This window comes from Neodothiora populina, assembly GCF_041146345.1.
Source record: "Neodothiora populina strain CPC 39397 chromosome Unknown canker_contig_9, whole genome shotgun sequence".
Lineage (NCBI taxonomy): Eukaryota > Fungi > Ascomycota > Dothideomycetes > Dothideales > Dothioraceae > Neodothiora > Neodothiora populina.
In genome coordinates, this window is record NW_027191407.1 from 488,640 (window position 1) to 509,436 (window position 20,797).

The 20,797-nt window shown below is 52.4% G+C and overlaps 5 protein-coding genes across 9 annotated transcripts; 4 read left to right on the forward strand and 1 right to left on the reverse strand.

The window, feature by feature from the left end:
- Window positions 1-245: 245 nt before the first annotated feature.
- AAFC00_007317 (uncharacterized protein) lies at window positions 246-1,299 on the forward strand (the record flags this gene model as incomplete). 2 transcript variants are annotated; one of them, XM_069347399.1, is made up of 4 exons in its annotated part: window positions 246-488; window positions 625-873; window positions 925-1,178; window positions 1,278-1,299. In XM_069347399.1, 4 exons carry the CDS (start codon window positions 246-248, stop codon window positions 1,297-1,299), a joined length of 768 nt encoding a protein of 255 aa, XP_069202004.1. The 2 variants fall into 2 exon arrangements, with proteins under 2 accessions (XP_069202004.1, XP_069202005.1); XM_069347400.1 differs by lacking the exon at window positions 1,278-1,299 and having other exon boundaries at window positions 925-1,182.
- A 4,752-nt stretch (window positions 1,300-6,051) lies between these two features.
- Window positions 6,052-9,937, forward strand: AAFC00_007318 (uncharacterized protein; the record flags this gene model as incomplete). Of its 2 annotated transcripts, XM_069347402.1 has the most annotated exons (4): window positions 6,052-6,249; window positions 6,484-7,803; window positions 7,876-7,915; window positions 7,980-9,937. In XM_069347402.1, the coding sequence occupies 4 exons, from the start codon at window positions 6,052-6,054 to the stop codon at window positions 9,935-9,937; spliced, it is 3,516 nt and encodes a 1,171-aa protein (XP_069202006.1). The 2 variants fall into 2 exon arrangements, with proteins under 2 accessions (XP_069202006.1, XP_069202007.1); XM_069347403.1 differs by having other exon boundaries at window positions 6,484-7,915.
- Window positions 9,938-10,864: 927 nt separating this feature from the next.
- AAFC00_007319 (uncharacterized protein) lies at window positions 10,865-12,258 on the reverse strand (the record flags this gene model as incomplete). 2 transcript variants are annotated; one of them, XM_069347405.1, is made up of 3 exons in its annotated part: window positions 10,865-11,312; window positions 11,399-11,761; window positions 11,840-12,258. In XM_069347405.1, the coding sequence occupies 3 exons, from the start codon at window positions 12,256-12,258 to the stop codon at window positions 10,865-10,867; spliced, it is 1,230 nt and encodes a 409-aa protein (XP_069202009.1). The 2 variants fall into 2 exon arrangements, with proteins under 2 accessions (XP_069202009.1, XP_069202008.1); XM_069347404.1 differs by having other exon boundaries at window positions 11,840-12,075.
- Window positions 12,259-13,503: 1,245 nt separating this feature from the next.
- AAFC00_007320 (uncharacterized protein) lies at window positions 13,504-15,423 on the forward strand (the record flags this gene model as incomplete). Of its 2 annotated transcripts, XM_069347406.1 has the most annotated exons (4): window positions 13,504-13,806; window positions 13,869-14,312; window positions 14,376-14,597; window positions 14,659-15,423. In XM_069347406.1, 4 exons carry the CDS (start codon window positions 13,504-13,506, stop codon window positions 15,421-15,423), a joined length of 1,734 nt encoding a protein of 577 aa, XP_069202010.1. The 2 variants fall into 2 exon arrangements, with proteins under 2 accessions (XP_069202010.1, XP_069202011.1); XM_069347407.1 differs by having other exon boundaries at window positions 13,869-14,597.
- A 2,443-nt stretch (window positions 15,424-17,866) lies between these two features.
- Window positions 17,867-19,929, forward strand: AAFC00_007321 (uncharacterized protein; the record flags this gene model as incomplete). The annotated part of the gene is made up of 3 exons (XM_069347408.1): window positions 17,867-18,152; window positions 18,362-19,589; window positions 19,656-19,929. 3 exons carry the CDS (start codon window positions 17,867-17,869, stop codon window positions 19,927-19,929), a joined length of 1,788 nt encoding a protein of 595 aa, XP_069202012.1.
- Window positions 19,930-20,797: the final 868 nt, after the last annotated feature.

Here is a 20,797-nt window from a genome sequence, read left to right on the forward strand (position 1 = left end):
TACATCTGCTAGATGCAATAATGCGAGGCCACGGAGAATAGAAGCAGTGAGCGGGCGCTTATATCAAAAGTGATGTGGTGGTGCGGAGCGGAGGGTTCCGGCGGCGGCGGGCGGTGACGTCTGATGTTTGGCGGGGCACCCTGTGTCCCTCACGCTACAATCCAAACACAGGCCATTTTCTTGCACCGCCCTATTCATCCGACATCTGCAAAAGTCTTTTGTTACTACATTATTACCTGTCCAAAATGGCTCCCCCTGCAATTATTGCTCCTTCCATTCTCTCGGCTGACTTTGGTGCGCTGGGTAAAGCGTGCTCTGACACCATCGGACATGGCGCGGATTGGCTACATGTAGACATTATGGACGGTCACTTTGTGCCCAACATGACTTTTGGTGCTCCGGTCGTTACTATGATCAGACCGCATGTTGAGAAGCCCAGTGAAGCAATGGGCAAAGGAACCTTCGACTGCCACATGATGATTGCTGAGGTAGGGACTTGTATTTATCTTTCGTTGTCGTAGACATTCTTCCCGGAGATGTTATCTCTGTGACGAACTTTGCTTGATAATGATGAATGAAGAAACTCTCGAATAATCATGCAGTGGACGCTGACCATCCCAGTAGCCCAAGAAATGGGTCAAGGACTTCAAAAAGGCCGGATGCGATCTTTACTGCTTCCACTACGAGGCGGCCATTTCCTCGACGGCGGCAGAGGAACCTTCGGCTACTTCAGACGAGAAGACCAGCCCCAAGGACTTGATCAAGTACATCCACGCGCAAGGGCTACGAGCCGGCATTGCCATCAAGCCCAAGACGCCGGCGAACGTCTTGTTCGAAGTGCTCGACAGCAAGAACCCCGAGGAAGTGCCCGATGTACGCCGCCAACATGTCCTCGTCTTGTCCCATAACTAACGTACCCACCAGATGGTCCTCGTCATGACAGTCGAGCCAGGCTTCGGCGGTCAGAAATTCATGCCGGACATGATGCCCAAGGTTCAAGAGCTGAGGAAGCGGTACCCAGAGCTAAATATCGAGGTGGACGGAGGTCTATCGGGAGCGACCATCGACACAGCTGCAGACGCCGGCGCCAACGTCATCGTGGCAGGGTCGGCAGTGTTTGGCGCAAAGGACCCGTCAGAGGTCATCGCGAAGCTCAGAGAAGCTGTCGAGAGCAGACGGTAAGACTTTGCTTCTGTTTTTGCCTGCAAAAGAAACAAATGGGCTGCATCGTCGTCGTTTCCAAGTTTCTGGGCTCATCAGTTCTATGCGACCAATAGTGTTGGTGGTAGCCGCCTGTGAGATGGAGGGGGATGGGCGCGAAACGTGGAAAGCACCCCACCTCTCGAGATAGATGGGAACCTCGACTCGATTCGCGACATGACATTCGAGCTTGGAATTTGCAAGAGCCTTGCGCAATTGGTTACAGGCGCTCATCGAAAGGTCCGAAAGATCAGAAAGTAGTCAGCAGACAGCATTTTGTCAGTATACTACTCAAAAGACCCCCACGTACCTTGTCCATCAAATAGGATAAATACAATCTTACCCTCTCACACGCACATGTATCTCAATTAAAAGACAAGCAAAAAACATAAAAATCTGGATTCACGAAGGATGACCTATCTACCTATCTGAGTATTGGTGTACTAAACTAACTGTCCTGATTGACTGATGCTTGACTTTGATGACGTCTCATTCGTGTTGGACCTTGACTGTCGTGTCGTTTGTCGTTCAATCTGTGTATCTCAAAGCAAAGTAAAATCAAAATGAAGGGAAAACGTGTATAGGAAAGAGGTGGAAGGAGCAGGGGGCGACCAGACTGATTTGCTTCCAATTCATTGACGGCGGTGAGGGTCATCAGTCGCCCTCTCTTTCACCGTCAGGAAACAAAACCCAGCCTCATCTCATCCCCCTTCCGTCACCGGACCCTCATCAAAGTCCCAAGCAAGCTCCGCTGGCATTGCCCACAGCACAGGCGAATTCATCATAGCTGCCTCTTCCGACCTCGAGCAAAACCCTAGCTCCACAGCCGCATTTGCAGCCCTTGTTGTGCCTATTGAGACCCGTGATGACGCCGCTGACATGGTACAACAGGACTGGCTTCTCTTGCGAAAAGTGGTGACGAGTAGCGTAATGATCGGGTTTGCCAGGGATGTGGACATCATCTGCGCTTTTTGGGGATGTACGTGCACCCAAAACAGCTGAGGACAACGACGAGCCTCTGGTGCTGATGTGAGCCGCTGCCAGCCATGTTATGGGTGGTTGGGACACCAGCATACGTAATGCCGAACACGGTTCTACAAAAGGGCAAGTGTGGCGGATTGCGTTGTACGAGATCGAAAGCACACGAGCCGCACTTGGATCGGTATTTTCGATGTTTGGTGGTGGGCAACCGCGGGTCGACATGATGCCGTTGTCCCTGAACATTATGATGGACCCAGCAAGAGCCTTTTCGACAGGATTGGGCACTTCGTTGGTTGTCAGCTCGTTGGGCTGGAAGTAGAGTCCCAGGGTGTTTTTGCGGTAGTCGAAAGTTGGGCTGAACTGATCGTAGTTCAGGGTCGAAGTCTTGAAGATTTTCGCCAGCAGGGGATTGAGTCTGGGCTGAGTGTTTGGGTCTTCATCCGGCTCCAGGAAGCAATGCTTCCGAACGCGGGACGAATTCTCGTACATCTCACGAGTCGCCTTGTTGAGTCGTTGGAGCAGTACAGCATCTTGAACGGGAAGATGGAGAAAAATCCTCTCGTTCAGGTCGTAGTTGTCGAAGACTGCCTCAGCGGAACGACCTGCGTCGGGATCCGAAGAGGTACTGCTACTGGGGAGCTCCGTCGAGGCGTTACGGGGAGCTATTCTGATACCAATAGGCATGATATGAAGTGGCTTGGGCCTCAAACTACGGGTTGGGGTGACCGGCACCCCCTCCGCAGGGGTGACGTTCATGGTGCGTGTTTTCTTGACACCACTGGCATGGTTTTGATGCGAATCGACCGCGTGGCAAGCGTCAAAGGTGGCCTCGAGCGCTGAGAACGCTTGACGTTGGAAGGGGTTGACGATTGCGTTCTCTGGGTGCTTCTGGTGACGAAAGTCATCATGGACAGCCTGGAGCTCAGGACGCTTCTGGTATGGAGCGATGCCATGATCAGCCTCAAACCTTGCTGGCTCGCGACTCTGGTAAATACGAAGGTCATTTCTGATCTCCGAGAGCTGCTGGTGAGGATGATCATGCTCTACGATCATGGAACTAGCGTTGCTAGACATTTCGACAGTGGCGCCGGTTGCCCAACTCAACTGGGCCTCTCTGATGCCGAGAGTGCCATGTTCGTTGGACTGTTTGTGATGTCCATGATCTGCGCTTACCTGGCGCATGAACGAATCGGCTTTGGCGTTGTCAGGGGCTTCGCGGTGCTGAGGAGATTCATGCGACAAGGCGGCATTGCGCTTGTTGCTAATGTAGCCGTTTCTCAAAATGTTCACGACTTTGGTGAGATGTTCCAAGAAAGTGGCTGTGTTCTTCTCCTGTTCTGAAAGGAGGCGGATCTCTTCTCTAGCAACGACTAGTTCTTGACGCAAAGCGTTGATGAGAGCGTTTTCTTTTGGATGAAGAAGCTGTTCTTTGACATCACGCATCCCCTCTTCCAGGGCATTGATGCGAAGATTGACGTTGTCAGTGGGTTCCTCTTCCAAGGCATTGTCGGGAGGCATTGAGCCGTAGTGAATGTGAAGAACTTGATCTTCTACGACTGACTGAAGTCTGTATTCCAGCGGGCGCTGTTTTCTGCCACGGAAGATGTTGCTCGTCGTGATCGCTTCGTTCAGTTCCTTACCACATGTGAATGCATAAGAGGTTGCATCCGGATCAGAATTGGGATTGAAACATTTGTATTCGATTACCATCTTCACTTGAGAACCTGGTGGTCCGTGCGCATGGCACGGTAATGCTGGAAACATGACTGGGCGGATAGCGTGGATGGAGCAAGGAGACTAGATAATCCGATATGAGCTAAAGGGAGCGCTAGGGGAAGAGATGGAAAGGGGAGGTGGAGTTGCGAGGTGGAGGAACATGTTGCGCGCATGTCGAACTGGCTGCCTAAGGCGGTCAATGCTCGTGGTGAGGAGACGAGAGAAACGGTATACACACTTTGCACCCTGCCTTTTTCACCCTACCTCATCTAGAATGGGTACCAGGAATCGAGGTTTCAAGATAAAAATGAGACGAGAAGAAAGGCATGAGATATGGCAAAGGGGCAAAAAGAAAGACAAAGAAAAAGAGTTTCTCAAACCTCGAGCAAAACTTGCCCCCCTCATGGGGCAAGAAACCGATTGTACTGAGCCATGCTGATGTGTAGAAGCATCCCACAAGGTGGCCGGCAACCCACTCCTCAGTGAATGGTGCATGAGGTATAGAACTAGAGTCTGAGGCTTATCGAACATGTCCCTACTTGGACCATGTGAGGAAGCTTGCCGCTGCTCAAAGTGCGTTCTAGGTGACAGTCGAGACCGATGGGGCAAGCCGCGGCTCGAACCAGGAACCTCATGCCATACAACCAGGTTTTTCTAGGACGATTGCCACTACACCAACAGAGCCGGTATAGTGGCGCCTACCCATACAATAATTTCCGGAGCATATGAGGATTACTTTTAGGCCAACCCGGATTCGGGAAGAATGGTTTTCGCAGATGCTTTGATTCTCGTAAGATTCTCCACATCAACGAAATCGCCTTGAGATGGGTTGGGTCTTTCGAAGTCCAAAATGCCTTTCCTTGGCCGTGATGACGGAGGGGTATGCGACGGTGACGACGGGCTATGTCAGGGCTGAACTTGCATCCTGGGTTTCATCATCGAGCAATGGACCTGCGAAGCTGGAGAGGCAGTTCATCATGGTTTCTTCGTGTGCTCGTCATGAGGATGCAATCTTGTCAATTTGATCGGTCATCCAATTCCAGCTGCATCGAGTCGCCAAAAGTATGCTGAATAGCAGCTGTGATGGTCCCTAGCATATTTGAAGGCTCTACATCGTACTAGAGATTCACTGAGTGTTGTCGAGGTGTGGCAGGACCAGACTCGACAGTATTGGGCAGAAATCGAAGGACCGAGTGAGGCATAGAGAAGACGAAACAGAGACTGAGGTCGGACTCGGCAGACAATTCCTTCTGAAGCCAGCCAAGGCAGGTGCAGTAGTCCATTCCTGGCAGCACATAATTATGGCGTTCAGCTGCCGTCTCGTTCATCTTTCACTTTAATCAAACTGGCTTCATTGGCACGTGATGCTAAGAGGCATAAAATGAACATTACCATCAAAAAGGTAACACAGCAAAAATAGCAAGGGAATTTACAGCAGGGCAGAAAGACGGCGGTGCAGACTGAGTTGGCGGGCCGACACCGCTCGACCCGTAGTGATCAAATGGCTACCTGATTAACCTCCGTTGCGAACCTCGAATTGACGGATCGAGATATTGTCAAGGCAGAGGGACGCACAGGGCAAGGCACGGATAACCGTCGAAGCAATGTATGACGGAGGACGGGTACGAGTACAACAGCAGGGCAATTTAGTGGCAGTAGACTGTGGCAGAGTAGAGCGTACCTAGTTAGTGGTGTAGCCAATCTGTAGAAGCAGTCGAGCGTGTGTCTCAGTCTCAGTCTCAGTCTCAGGGCGATTCTCCAAACCCCAGCCAAGTCTGTTGTACAGTCTGTATACTGAATCAGATACGCTCCTCTGTGCCCAATTCAAAGGCAATAATCTCATGATAACCAGGCGTATCCACCGTCGCCCAACATATTTCTCATCTGTCCTGCTTGAATTCAAGACTGCTCTCGGTCAGATCAAGCTCTCCACGATTGTCAACCACGCGTCTCTCTATTGATCACCTAGCCTACGTCTTCTCTCTTTCTATTCCATCGGGCCCGCTTTGGCATTCAGCGCGCGGCGTGGGCGACTTCGTGGCTTATCGTCTACAACCACCCAAGCGGCCTCCTAAATACCCAACCGTCTGAGCAGTCTCTCGAGGACAATCATTCAGTCCTGACTCCGGCAGTGCTCGGGTTGCAATCGCTGCCATGGCCTTCCTCGGCATCTACAAGGCCGTCTACGACTACACGCCGCAGGGCGATGGAGAACTCGACATCAAGGAGGGAGATGTGCTCTTCGTGCTCGAGAAGAGCACCGAGGACGACTGGTGGAAGGCAAAGAAGAAGGCCGCCAGCGACGAGGAGGACGAGCCCGAGGGGTTGATACCGTCTAATTACATTGAGGAGGTAGGTCTGCATGTGTACAGCTATAGCTGCTGCTTCCATCATCTCTGTTGTTTCTCATCATTATCATCGTCATTTCCATCGTGGTCATCCTCATTACCATCGCCATCATTGTCGTCAACATCATCCCCGTCGTCGTCGTCGTCGTCGTCGTCGTCGTCGTCGTCATCATCTTCTTCAACAAATGACATATCCCGATCATCATAATGCACCGACAGTACTGACACAGCAACACAGGCCCATCCGCTCTATCGCGCCAAGGCATTATACGACTACACGAAGCAAACGGACGAGGAGCTGTCGTTCCCCGAAGAGGCTCAGATCGATGTATACGACATTTCCGACCCGGACTGGACGTTGGTCGGACTGAATGGCGAGTATGGCTTTGCGCCTGCCATCTACATCGAGCAGCAGTCAGCCGCCGCCCACAGCCAACATGCTCATGCTGCTGCACCGGAGATGCCCACTCGGCCACAGACAACAGCAGCCTCGCCAGAGCCAGACGAGGAATGGGCCAACGACACTCCCCCCGAGAGCCCCAGAGCCAACCCTGCCGCCGCCCTCGCTGGCATCATCGCACAACGGACGGGTCAGTCTTCGGCCACAGCGAACCCGTCGGCAATCGAGCGCAGTCTGCCCTCTCCGCCGCTACCGACCAGGCCACAATACACTCCAGAAGAAGAAGACGAGCCGCCAACCCCCAGCCTACCTCAGCGTCCCCAGTCGCAACAGTTCGCTCCTCCTCCGGCTCGATCAAGCTCCTACGCTCCTGCTCCTGCTCCTGCTCCTGCTCCTTCTCGCGTATCTGAGCCAGCCGGCGTGGTCGCCTCGCCGCCATACAATCGTGCCGTGGCCTTCGAAGACGACGACCAGGCATTACGGAACCCCGGCGGCTTCCACATGTACAACATCTCCGAGATGGTTTCTCACATGGGCAAGAACAAGAAGATGCCCACCACGCTCGGCATCAACATCGCGAGAGGCATCATCATGATCGCCCCCGCCAAGGCCAGAGACGGACCCTCGCAGGAATGGACTGCGGAGAAGCTCACCCACTACTCGATCGAGGGCAAGCACGTCTTTGTCGAGCTGGTGAGACCGAGCAAGAGCGTTGATTTACATGCTGGAGCAAAGGACACGGCGCACGAGATTGTCGCTGCCCTGGGCGAGATCGCCGGGTCGTATCGCGCCGAAGGTCTGCGTGAGGTCCTCGCTGCTGGCGCCAACGGCACCGGGTCGAGCGGCCAGAAGACGGGCAAGATGCTGTACGAGTTCATGGCACAGGGCGACGACGAGGTCACCGTCGCCGTCGACGACGAAGTCTTTATTCTCGACGACACCAAGAGCGACGAGTGGTGGATGGTGCGCCGCCTCAAGAACGGCAAGGAGGGCGTCGTGCCCAGCAGTTATGTCGAAGTCACGGGAAGCGTGCCTCTGCCCGCCAGCAGTGCCGGCCTGAACAGTGCCAGATCGACCGTGGAACAGAACCGGCTGGAGGAGCAGAGACTTGCCAAGGAGGCTGTGAGATCCAGCAAGACCGACTCCAAAGCATCAGAGGTAGGCCCAGGGATTCCTTTGCCAGAGAGGCGCAGTAGTTTGGCAAGAGATAATAACAGTCGCTCTGAGCAGAGAGGCAAACGTGATTCCAAGGACAAGAGTGACAAGCCGAGTGGGTTTTTTTATCTTTATTTTCTGATTCGTGTCACACGCTTACTTACACCTCTTTTCTTTAGAACCCAATGCGGCAAGAGTCCGCACGTGGACCGACCGATCGGGCTCATTCAAGGTCGAAGCAGAGTTCATCGGCCTCAAGGACGGCAAGATTCATCTGCACAAGCAGAATGGAGTCAAGATCGCCGTTCCTGTGCAGAAGATGGCAATCGAAGATCTCGAGTATGTCGAGAGGGCGACCGGAGTCTCACTCGACGACGACAAGCCTCTGTCCGACATCAAGCGAAGAAGCACGACCAGCAAGAAGGAAAAGTCCCAGCGCTCCGACGCTCAGGCTGGTGCTAAGATTGAGCAGCCTCCTGGATATGACTGGTTCGACTTTTTCCTGGCAGCAGGCTGTAACCCGCAGATTTGTGAACGATACGCCCATGCCTTTTCTCGCGACCAGATGGGCGAGGAGGTGCTCCCCGACGTGGATGCTCAGTTGCTGCGCACGCTTGGCTTAAAGGAAGGTGATATTCTGCGTGTCATGAAGTACCTCGACAACAAATTCCAGAGGAACAAGACTGTCGAGGCTAGCGGTGAGACAAACGGAGAGGGCGGTTTGTTCTCTGGTCCTGGTGGGGCTCTTCGCAACAACACAAGGAAAGGCAGACCCGCTCCTGCTGTGCAGACCAACGATGTGGTTGACCCTGATGCCTTCAAACAAGCGACCGAGGGATCGCCCTCGAAATCTGTTCCTGCAGATGCCACCGCCACTCCTTTGACCTCAGCACCTGCCAGAGAACCCACCGTGTCAGGCTTCGACGATGATGCTTGGAACGTGAAGCCATCGAAATCACCAGTCTCTGCAGCTCCACCAGCACCTCCGGCTCCAGCCGCCGCTCCTGCACCTACCCCTGAGCCGCCGAAGCCAGAGCCGCCTAAGCTCACTCCTGGCATGTCTGAGTTGTCTCTTCTCAGTCCTGCGCTCCAACCTGCGCCAGCGCCTCAGGCGGCTCCCCAGCCCGCAGCGCAAGCACCACAGCCGCCTCAAGCTCCTCCTGGAGCCGATCCCGCTTTCTTCGATAAGCTCGCGCAAGCCACTCCCCTCCAGCAACAACTGACCGGAGCATCGCGTCAACGACCAATGCCTCCCATGCAGACGGGCAATTCGTTGATCGCTCCACCGCCCGCTCGTGCAGCGTCTGCGCCTGGATTCCAGCAGCAGCAAGCGTCCGGTTTCGCCCCTCCACCATTGCAGCCACAAATGACAGGCTATCAAGCACCATCCGGACAGAGCCTGAATGACATCCGTCTGCAGCAGCAGTTCAACCAGCAACAGCAACAGCAGCAAGCAATGATGCCGCAAATGACCGGTTACTCTCAACAACAGAACGGCATGATGCCACAGCAGACTGGCTTCCAGCCGCAACAGCAACAGCAACAGCCTGGCTTCATGATGTCACAGCCCACAGGCTTCCAGCAGCCAGGCTATCAGCAAGCAATCCAGAACGGCTCCATGACTGAGTCACCCTTTGCAGACCCCAACCCACGGGCTTCGTTCGCTCCTCAGCAAACCGGCTTCCAGCCCATGCAGCCACAGCAGACGGGCTTTGGTATGCAGCCGCAACAGACTGGCATCTCTGCCCTGCAGCCACAGCGGACTGGATTTGTGCCTCAGAGTGCATTCGGTCAGCACGTCACAGGCATGAACGGCTTCGGTCAACAGCAGAACATGCCCGGAGTGCCTCCGCTACCCCCACTTCCGCTCGGGTTTCAACAAACACAGCCCACCGGGTTCGGCCAGAACACCACCAACCAATTCGGCAGCCTGGCTCCCCAGCCCACCGGTTTCCAGCAACCCCAGCAGACGGGCTTCGGCTCTCAGCCTATGCAGCCTCTTGTACCACAGAAGACTGGTCCCGCACCGCCGATTCGCTTCGGTGTCCAGCCTGCTGCTAACAAGCTCTCTGCTCAGCCCACGGGCAGGAGGGCTAATCTGGCCAATGCCACTGCTGCCAACCCCTTTGGATTCTAGAAAGTTTTTCTTTTTCGGCCGTCGAGGACAACAAGGGCTGGCTAAACGAACGATGCTGCCTATAGGCATGGTCGAGAATATACCCCTTTCTCGTCGTCTTTTTGGTCGCTAGAGCTTGTAGTCGACGTTCAAGTTTCCGTGGAGTACATGACTTCTACACAGTCTCCACAGGATCGGTGAGACCAGGGTAGGAAAAGGGGACAAGGATGGATGTATGAGTGGTTGGAACCCCAGTCGATAGGGACCAGGATAAAGACAAGGCATATAGCTAGTTAGCCAGGAGAGAAGAACCATGAACAAGAGGGTGGAGCTGGGGTTTAGGGGAGTGGGAAGGAAGAAGAAGAAGAAGAAGAAGAAGAAGAAGAAGAAGTTTTGTATATAAACATGTAGTCGGTTCGAAGTCTTCATTTCTGTCTCTGTCTCTGTTTCCCTCTCTCGTGGTGTGTGCGTGTCTCCTTCGGCCTGTTTGTTTACTAATATACTTCGGCCATTGTACTCGTAGCATCTCTCGACGCACATGCTCGGTTCGATCATTTTTGGGTAGGGACGGACGGATTTGCACTACGGTTTTGCATACCTACTTGGTCAGACTCGATGACTCGATGGGTCCACAAAAGGAAGTGATGATGGGATTACTTGAATACTTGGATACATTGATCATGAATGTACTTGGTTATCAATATCTGTGAACCACCATTTCTCACGGAAAGAAAAGAAAGGAAAAGGGGGATCCACTGTATACTGTTGAAGAGTACGCTCCTCGCCATCAGCCTCATTACCATCTCTCCAATTTTCCACTTGTCATTATGCCCGATCCATCGATCGTCCTCTCCTCCTATTTCCTCTTATCAAGTCACGGAGTCTCATACGAGCCCCCATCAGTGGTCCAACAAGGCTTGTTTCCACAAAAGGCTGCAACGCAAACTCTCAGATACCCAACTTCGCAAGCGCCGTCTCGACAAGACTGACCCCAAAGAAAGGCGGCAGCATATACGCGCCCGAGTTCGCATAGCCCTCGAACCAAAACGTGCCACTGACGCTCACGAAGGCGATCGTCCAGAGATATCCGATCCAATACCCGACCTGCTGCTGTTGCTTTGTGGCACCAAAGCCCGTCGCGCCCTTGACGATCTTGACAATCGTCTCTTCGACCCAGATGGCGACGGCTTGCGACATGAAGAAGTTCCAGTCGGCTAGCTGGTCGCCGCCCGCCATGTGGGTGGCGTATGCGTGCACCACGTAGGCGACGAAGAAGGCGCTGAAGACTTTGGAGTAGTTGGATATGTAGCTGCCTTTTTTGATGTGGAGGATGTTGTGCACGATGTAGTTTGTGGGGGGCTCGGCTATGGGGCGCAGCATCTGGTGCCAGGTGTGGCTGTAGGATCCGGTGGTTAGAGATGAATAGACGGACAGACGATCGTCAGGATGAAGGAGAAGAACAAGAAGAACAAGAAGACTTACGACCAGAATCTTCGGACCGTGTATGCGTCTCTCTTCTTACCCATCAGAGGTGGGTAGTCGGATGGGTTGTACAGACCTATCCCGACGAACACGCTCGCTGCAATGCTGTATATCAAGTCCATGGCCAGGCGGCTACCGTAGAAGATCAAAACACCGCGGAAGAGTCGAAGATGGACTGGAGCTGCCGTGATACCTAGTCGACCGATTGGAGAGGGATCGCTCATGGGCGTGGTGCGGATATATGACATGGTGAGATCAATGGCGATGGTCCGCCAGATTGCACCGCATAGATTTTCGACTACGAATCTGAAACGTGGGTAGTCTGCTGGCTTCCCTCCAGGTATCTTCTTTGCTTGGTAGTTCCTGATTACAACACAGTCTCAGCACTGATGCTCGCTGCGGACAGGCAACAGAATCATATATGGACTACTGAACACTTACCATCCAACACCACGGACTGCAAGCAATCCAATCTCCAAGGCGTCCATGAAGCGAGCCCATGACGAAGATACTTGGGCAACAACAACTTTGTCGATGCCGGCAAGATCTTTCTCTGACGCAGGCTTGACAGGATCCTTGGGGATTCGAGTGAACTCTTCGGCTTTCACAAGTAAGAGGCCGTTGATCAGGCGTGCAGCTTGAATCAGAAGTTGGGTACCAAAGTTGTAGATGAGCATGTAGTCTCCGGCTGGAGGTCTGCGTATGAAATGAACAAGGCAATAAGAACTATACGAGAGAGCAACCACACTTAGTAGAGGTTTGCGATACACTACGCTAGTGCCAAGCAGGACCTGCAAGCAAGGTAACACCCATGGTGGAGGAGGTGGCCGCTGAGCATTGAGTACGTGAGAAGCATCCATGTCTGGGAAATTGGAGGAGCAGAACAACAGCAAACGAGTGAAGAGCAAGACGAAAAACAGAAGTATGGAGCTCCACTTGTTCTTAAGTCGACGGCAGACTATAGGTATGCAACCTGATAGGTCCAAATGCGGTGCTCATCAATTCACTCTACCCCTCTTCATCGTCAATTTTTCCTTGAATATCCCAGGATAGGGCCTCCATAATCGGCCATACCAATTGATGCGTTGCATGTTCGTTGCGAGCTATGCTACCGGCGGCCTCTAAAGACTGGAGAGGAACTAGGAACTGTAGGCAGCTCCCAGGCATGAGCGGCGTCAATCGTTCCTTCGGTACCTTAGCCTAGGATAGAGCCTAGGATAGAGCCTCGATGATTGGTCATGCCAGTTGATGCGTTACATGTTCGTTGCATGTTCGTTGCGAGACATACAATCACTACTACCGGCGTCCTCTAACGACTGTGGAGACCAAGTGATAGTTTGCGACCCTTCAGGCATGAGCACTTGCTTACAATTCCTCAGGGAGATATGTTGCTAGGCTACAGCCACCAATCCGCTAGGTGGATTCTGGCCACAGTGAATCCATGATCGAACCTTGATGGCAGAATACGGTAGGTGGGGGGAGATTATTGCCAGACACTATAGGTCGTTAGAAGAGGTGGGTGTGAAGCAGTAAGATAAGGTGATACCCTTTATGCTCGGCAGGAACGAAAGGCCGGGGACCGATGTGAAACCGCTCGGTACGGGTGCGGGTAGACCCGAGCGCAAAGGTTTGGCGGGGCAAGAGCTGTAAACTGCCCTGTGGAAGCTGCACCTGCCGGGTGAGCAGCAAAGCTTCAGTGCAAAGTGCAAAGTGCAAGACCCTGAATTTGCTTAGGGCAAACAGAGCCTTGTGCAAACTCCAAAGTGCAGGTGCGGGCGGGACTGTTGTTGTCAAGTTTCCTGAAACGTCACAAACAAAACAAGACAAGAGGCCCCTTCCTCGCTGAGTTCCTCCCTTGCACAAGACTTACTATCCCTCGCCACACGCCCAGCGACATTTATATACGTTCACTTGGTTTTCTTTCCGAAGACTGTATCATCCGGAACTCGAGACTACTTACCGAGTTATCCACAAAGTCCGTTTTCAGCGTGACGCACACAAAAACAAACGGGATCGCATCCTTCATCTTTCTTGATTCCAGATCCACCCGCACAATCAGACGCCCCTTGTAGAGTGGAGGATAACACAGCAAGATCATCATTGCAATGGCAGGAGTCTACACATCCTTTCTCAGCTCGCCGAGCGCCGCGGCCCTGGCTCCGGATGCAACGCTTCACTACATCACAACCACGGTTTCCATCCATGAGCCCGCAGCCATCATGAAACATATACAGGCTCAAGAGAAGCTCGTCAAGAAGAAGAGCGAGACGATCCTTAGTACTATTGTTTCCAACTCTGCCATTGTCGTCGAGACGGCGACGGTCTATGAATTCGTTAGGGGAGGAGGGGCTCTCCTTCCTTCGATGGATGACAACTTCCTCGTCGACTCGGTCGTGACTATCCCAATGGTCCGTTCGCTGATAGGTCTGGTCCAGAACCGGAGAAGAAGAAATCGCTGACTTTCGAACAGGTTCACATCGTTCAACTGGACGCTGCGGGCAAGATTGACCAGATCCGCCTTTACTGGGACCAAGGTACTATGCTGAGACAGGTTGATGCTATCGGCAGGACAGGGCGTAACTGGCCCATCAGAGACGGCAGCACCATGGCGAAACTCGTCAAGGACAGTGTCTCTTCGTCCAAGAGCGGTGGCGCCTCCCAGGCAGCCGCCAGACCCTCATCCAAGGCAGACGAAGTTACCATCACCAGCAGGCCCATGTCATCCAAGAGCAGAGACGGCCAGGACTTCCACACTCGTCTCTTCGCCACTGGAGATGATTCGGAACGCCCCAGCAGCGGCAACAGCGATTCTTCCGTCCCTACTCGCACTTCGGCCAAGCCCGCTCCCCGCCAGTGGGCAGAGATCTTCCCCAACGGTCCACCACCTGACAAGGTCGAAGGCGCAAAGCCCAAGGTTGGTTCTAGCAAGAACTTCGGCCAGAACAGACTTTTTGACGAGAACGCCCCCCATGATCAGCCCCTATCTCCCGAGAGTCGCAGATCCAACCCCGCCAAGTTTGACCACTTTGAGCTCGGAAACGGCGAAGATGCTGCGCCCATAGACCCCAACAGGCCTCCCTCGGCACACGCGAAGAAGCACCAGAGCACGTGGGATCTTGAAGATATGAACACTGTCCCCAAGTTCAATCCAAAGTCTCAGCCCGCCATGGAGCGCCACTTTGGATATGGCATCGACGACGTAAGAATGAGATTAGTTCTGTTTATTCAGAGGTTTGATTACTGACACGATTGTTCGCCAGGACGCTCCGCCTACCCCTGCGACACGCCCAGTTGTTCACGCACCTCGTCCTGATGCTAACCCTCACTTTGACATGAATGACGCGCCTTCTCCAACCGTACAGCGCCAGCTCAGAGAAACCCGTCCCGATGCTCTGGCCACCCATCTCAAGACCGAACGTGGTGTCTTGACTGCCGAAGAGAAACGACCATTAGGGGTCAACAACAACACCAGCAACGTCCGTCGCGCTGCTGATCTCAGCATTCACTACACCTCGACCGACGCTGATGAGGGTGAAAACGACGAGAATGACAACCGCCAGACTGGTCGTAACACAAAGTCCAACTCCAGACTTGAGAATGACAAGTCCCACTGGCGCATCGACGAGACTCCGGAGAAGGTCGGCAAGATCTACAAGACTGCTGGTGATGGCATGGGCGGCCGCAAGGACTCCAGCCGCTCTTGGATGATCGGAGGAGACGAGCCACTAGCCAAGGAAGCCAAGATCTACAAGACATACGGCAACGGCATGGGTGGAAGGAGAGACCAGGCTCCGAGCTGGAGCTGGGGCGACAGAGATGACCAGGTCGAAGATGATAGCAAGGACCGCAAGATCTACAAGACTGCAGGAAACGGCATGGGCAGCCGCAAAGCACAAGAGCTGTCGCACGACCACGACGATGATGACTATGCTGATGCCGGTCACTCCAGATTCGCGACCTCGAGACACACATCCTCGCGAAAGGTCAACGAGCTCTCCTCGCATGCAACTCAGGAAGACTTTTGATGGACTACAGCATCGCGCCGTCCCTGTGGAGCAGACATGCGGATATGTATATGGAGTCGAGAATTGTCTTGAGTGTGCTGGTGGGGTTCTTGCTTCGGAGCCGAAGTGGGGAGAGAGTAGAGCATGTCAAGTTGATTAGTGCTCACTCTGATCGTGACGAGTGGCAGTTGTGAATATCTGCTCCAAAGGCATGATGTGTCAACGCTTTTTCTGCTTTAGTCTCGGTATACTCGACGGACCCTGGCTGGTCATCTTTCTCTATTCGTACATGACCGTATAGGGGCGTTTTTCTTTGGTGTCAGGAGTCCTCTCAGCTGGAAATGTCGGCGACGGGGCTGATGGGCAGGACATGTCAGACTTTGTAGTTGACACTTTTCGTATTTTCTTCTATCACATCGTAATTGCTATAATCCACTCTCAATCACTCACAGATCCCCACTTAAGGCTATGATATTGTGCGAGCATTCGCCATCTTCAATCAAACAAAGCAATTTACCATGCACCTCGTAACATGTGCATAGGCAATACCTTGATCGAGAGACAAGCGATCGTGACTCAAGACATCAAGGTCGTTGTTTGAGAAACCCCACGCCAGGGTCGCCCTACCGCTTGTTAACGCTTCAGCGGATACCAGATTAACCTACTGCGTCTCAGGCATACAAAACCGACTGGGATATCGACCAATCATCAGAATGTTCAGGATCCATCTGTAGGTTGGACCATACCACATTCTGTAAGGCGACCGGGCTGCCGAATGTAGGTTGTCGTTATTAGTTAGAAGCTCAACTAAAGGGATGAACGACGCTTATTCCACCAGGCCCATCTTTTCACAATGGCAGAGCGTATCACGGTAGACAGCTTAAGATACTTGTAGTTCCGACAGCTACCTTGGCACATACCTTAATCAACACCATTACCGCACTCTGCGAAGAAGCCTAGTGTCCAGCACTGGCTGGCATAACACGCCCAGAAGGACCGCCTCGGTCTGGACTATTGTATAGTACTTGCACCTTGCAATTTCTCTTCGCCTACCAGTCGCCAGATCTTACATGTTTTCGACTAGGCATGCTAAGATACAGTGAAGTAAGGTGATTAAGGTACAGCCTGATAAGAGCCATCCCATTCCTATGGGCTCGGCAGCAACAGCACAATAATCTCAAACAAACGCGTCCCACGCCTCGCATGAACCTGCTACAAGAGGCCTAGTGCAGCACCCCCACCGCAATGCCGCCAAGATAATAAAAGCAGCAGGCCGCCATGTGTGGCACAAGCAAGTGAAGCAAGTGAAGCAAGTGAAGCAAGTGAAGCAAGCAAGCTTGAACCAGCGGTTCGCGTCGTGTGTCAGTTGGTAAGGTATCGAGGATTGGTTGATTGTGGGATATTCTCTTATCTCTGGGCGGCGGCGGGGGGAACCAGTATACCTAAGGTAATTACCTAGTGTGGCTTCTTGGCAGGCACAGTCAACGTCAATCCGGACCGACCGACGACGTTGCTCGCGAGCTCGCTCTTCTGCACACTTGCACTCGCACTTGCACTTGCGCCATGGCTTTTGCTTATCACTTTTCCGTTGCGCTTCCTCTTGACACGCACCCTCGTTTTAGGCTCTCTCGAGGTACAGTACCTTGCCCTGCCCTGCCTTATCCTTGGCTACCTATATGGTACTGCCTATGCGAGGACTTTCACCAGGTAAGGTGGGTAAGTCAATTCTATGCGATCTTTTCGACTCCCATACTATGCACTGCCCACAAAGCTGCGCTGTACTGTACTCTCGACTCGGCGGCGGATCATGCCGTGCGTGACTGATCGTCATCGTCGTGATTCTACGTAGTTGCTTTCGCGTACAAGAACAGCAGTAAAAGAACCGAAAGTACTGTAGTAGTAAGGGACTGTAGTAGGTGATGTCTACTGGCTAGACATGCCTTTCGCGTACTAGTGTGAAGCTTGTTCTCACTTGTGCTACTGTAAGGATCCAATGGAGATCTCTCTTTGCTGTGTGGTCTGGCTGGCTGGGCTTTTTTTATCTCTTGGAGATTTCGTTATCTATACCTAGGCCTGGCATCCCCTGTGCCGTGTCTGTGGTATCTACAGTATCTTTTCTAGAACAAGAACGCCCGCCCACCCATAGATAGGTGAAAAGATGACAGGGCGGAATACTTAATAACATGCTAGGTAGGTCCTTTTTGCTTCTCTTTCACTCTTGCTGTTCACTTCTTCTATATGTAATTCTTGTTACACATGACACGAGGATACTTGCATGTATAGTACACGACGATAGCCTTTGCTCTTGAAACTACAGTACTACTACCCCTCATTCTCGCCAATCTTGCTACCATTTACCTCGAAACTCGATACGAGGTGTTCTGTTACATAACTTGATCATATCATTCCATATTTTTAATTACCCTTTTGGTGTTGAACATCACAAAAACCACTAAACACAACCATGGCCGAACGAGCGCATTCCGTGCACTCGAGCCACCACAGGAAATCAGTCGCCCACGAGCCCGTGACGTCTGTCCTCAAAGCCGGAGAAGTGGTCTACGACCCGGAGAACCCAGACCACGAATGGAACGCTGATGAAGAAGTCCTGGCCGCGCTGGGGTACAAGCCCGAGTTCAAGAGAGAGTTCAATCTCTGGACGACGTTTTGTGTTTCCTTTGCTGTCTTGGGCTTGTTGCCGAGTTTTGCTAGTACGCTTTACTATGGTATGGGATATGCTGGTACTGCAGGTGAGTCTATTTGTCTTGTCTTCCTGCTGTGCAATCGAGTTGGAATGGTAGACTGCACTGGGTCTGGTGGTCTGGTGGTCTGTTGCACTCGATGGGAATGTGGCTGCGAGAGACGCTATCAAGGCTTGGGCTTGCACGCATACCACTGCTTAGACCAATCCTTGTAATGTCAACGTGATCATAGAGCAATTGCTGATATTGCAATCTAGGCATGACATGGGGTTGGCTCGTGGCGATGATCGGTATCCAGGCAGTAGCGGCGTCGATGGCAGAACTCTGCAGCAGTATGCCCACGTCCGGCGGTCTGTATTACGCATCCGCAGTGCTAGCACCCAAGGGATGGGGACCCTTCGCCGCGTGGATAACAGGCTGGTCGAATTGGCTCGGTCAAATCACTGGCGCCCCTTCGGTCAACTACGGAACGGCGTCAATGATTCTAGCTGCTGGCAGCATCTCCAATCCTTCATATGTTCCGCAGAACTACCATGTCTACCTCTTGACCGTGTTGATCATGCTTATCCACGGCTGCATGGCGTCTTTGCCGACTCGGACACTCGCACGGATCAACAGTGCTGGTAGCACTTTCAACATGATTGCTCTCGTGGTAGTCATCATTCTTATTCCAGCTGGGACAAACCGTACAGACCAGGATCTACCTCGCTTCACATCAAGCTCGGAAGTCTGGGGCACCATCTACCCCGGCACGGACTACCCTTCAGGCGTTAGTGTACTCATGTCGTTCATCGGTGTCATCTGGACCATGTCAGGATATGACAGCCCCTTCCACTTGGCAGAAGAATGCAGCAACGCCAACATTGCCGCTCCACGTGCCATCTTTCTCACCTCAGCAGTCGGCGGTCTATTCGGTTGGTTTTTGCAGCTTGTAGTCGCATATACGGTCGTCGACATCACCGCAGCGTTGGAATCTGACTTGGGACAGCCGTTCGCGGCCTACTTGACACAAGTCCTACCTTACAGAATGGTCATGGCAGTTTTGTCGCTGACCATCATCGCTGGCTTCGCCATGGGACAAGGATGCACGCTCGCTGCATCGCGAGTCACATTTGCTTACGCAAGAGACGACTGCTTCCCCTTGTCCAATATCTGGAAGAAGGTCAATCCACTGACCAGAACACCGGTCAATGCCGTCTGGTTCAACACCACTATTGGTTGCCTCATACTCCTTCTCATCTTCGGTGGCTCTCTGGCCGCAGGCGCTTTGTTTTCCATCGGAGCCATTGCCGCTTTCGTCGCCTTCACCACACCTGTTTTCATCCGAGTCGCATTTGTGGGAGGCAACTTCCGTCCCGGTCCTTGGAACCTGGGCAAATTCTCTGTTCCGATCGGTATCGTCGCGTCGTGCTTCACTGCGCTCATGGTGCCTATTTTGTGTCTGCCGGCCGTGACTGGGTCAGACCTAGACACCGCATCAATGAAGTGAGTTTTGTGTATCCTTTTCCTTTATTTCCATTGATGTCTATAATACTAATCAATTTCAAACAGCTGGACCGTCCTCGTCTACGGAGGCCCCATGTTCGCAATCTGCATCTGGTGGATCGTATCAGCGCGTAAATGGTTCAAAGGACCCAAAGTCAACGTGCAACACCTCATGCTCGGAAGAGATGTCGAAGGGGAGTACACGATTGATGGACAAGAGGTTTCCGAGTCATCTGGCAGTGATGGTGGCTCCGCGGGGGTTGTTTCTGGCAAGGCCGCCGAGGCTGCTTCTAATGGTGCTGTTGGTGCTGGGAGCGAGGCTAAGGGATTAGATCTGTAAAAATCTTGCTCTTCTTGTTTCGAATGTTGTTTTTCCTGTTTGAATGGTTAACATTCTCAGTTTTGGCTATTTTTGCTTATTAGCGGGTAGCGGCGGTGATTGCTGTATGTATGTGTAAACGACCACCTGACTGTCTGCTTGAAGCGTGTTTTGCGTATGCATATACATTGTGTGTTGCGTGAACGTTGAGTATGGACGTACATTGCATATAGTGTGTCCGATTCCACTGTTATCGAAACATTGAAGAATGAGACACGTGAAGAAAGTGGGAAGTTGCACTACGAATGTGTATTTCTTTTGACCGAAAACATGATAAGTGGATGAACAAATAGGTGGATGAGTGAAGGAATGAAGCACTTAGAGTAGGTACCCATTTTCCTCACTTGGGGTTGAAAATTAGCCGCAAGGAAAGGAGAAGGAGCGAAATCACTTAATACTGTACGTTGAAATTCGTGCGAACAAGCACAAATAGTGGAAAAGAAAACACTTGGACAAACCTCATAGTACTGAACTCACAGAAGACGACGATATCGCTCCTGTTCATCTGCTTTGAAAAACATCATTGCTTGTACACAGTTTTGGCGGATGCGGTGTTTCGAGGTGAACATGGAAAAAAAGGAAATAAAGGCCTAGTTACAATAATGGGGGGATCTCATCTCTCCCGTGCTCCACACACCTTGTCATTTCTACTACTCGTCAAACTCCTGCTACTAATACCACTGCCACATCGACAACATTTGAAGTAGCTCTCGCCTCTCGAAGCAGAGCTGGCTTTTTCTTTTCTACAACGACACTGCACACTAGGTATGCACAACATCCACCATTTGTGCTCTCTAGCGGAATCTCTTTCTGCTAGAAAATTGGTTGC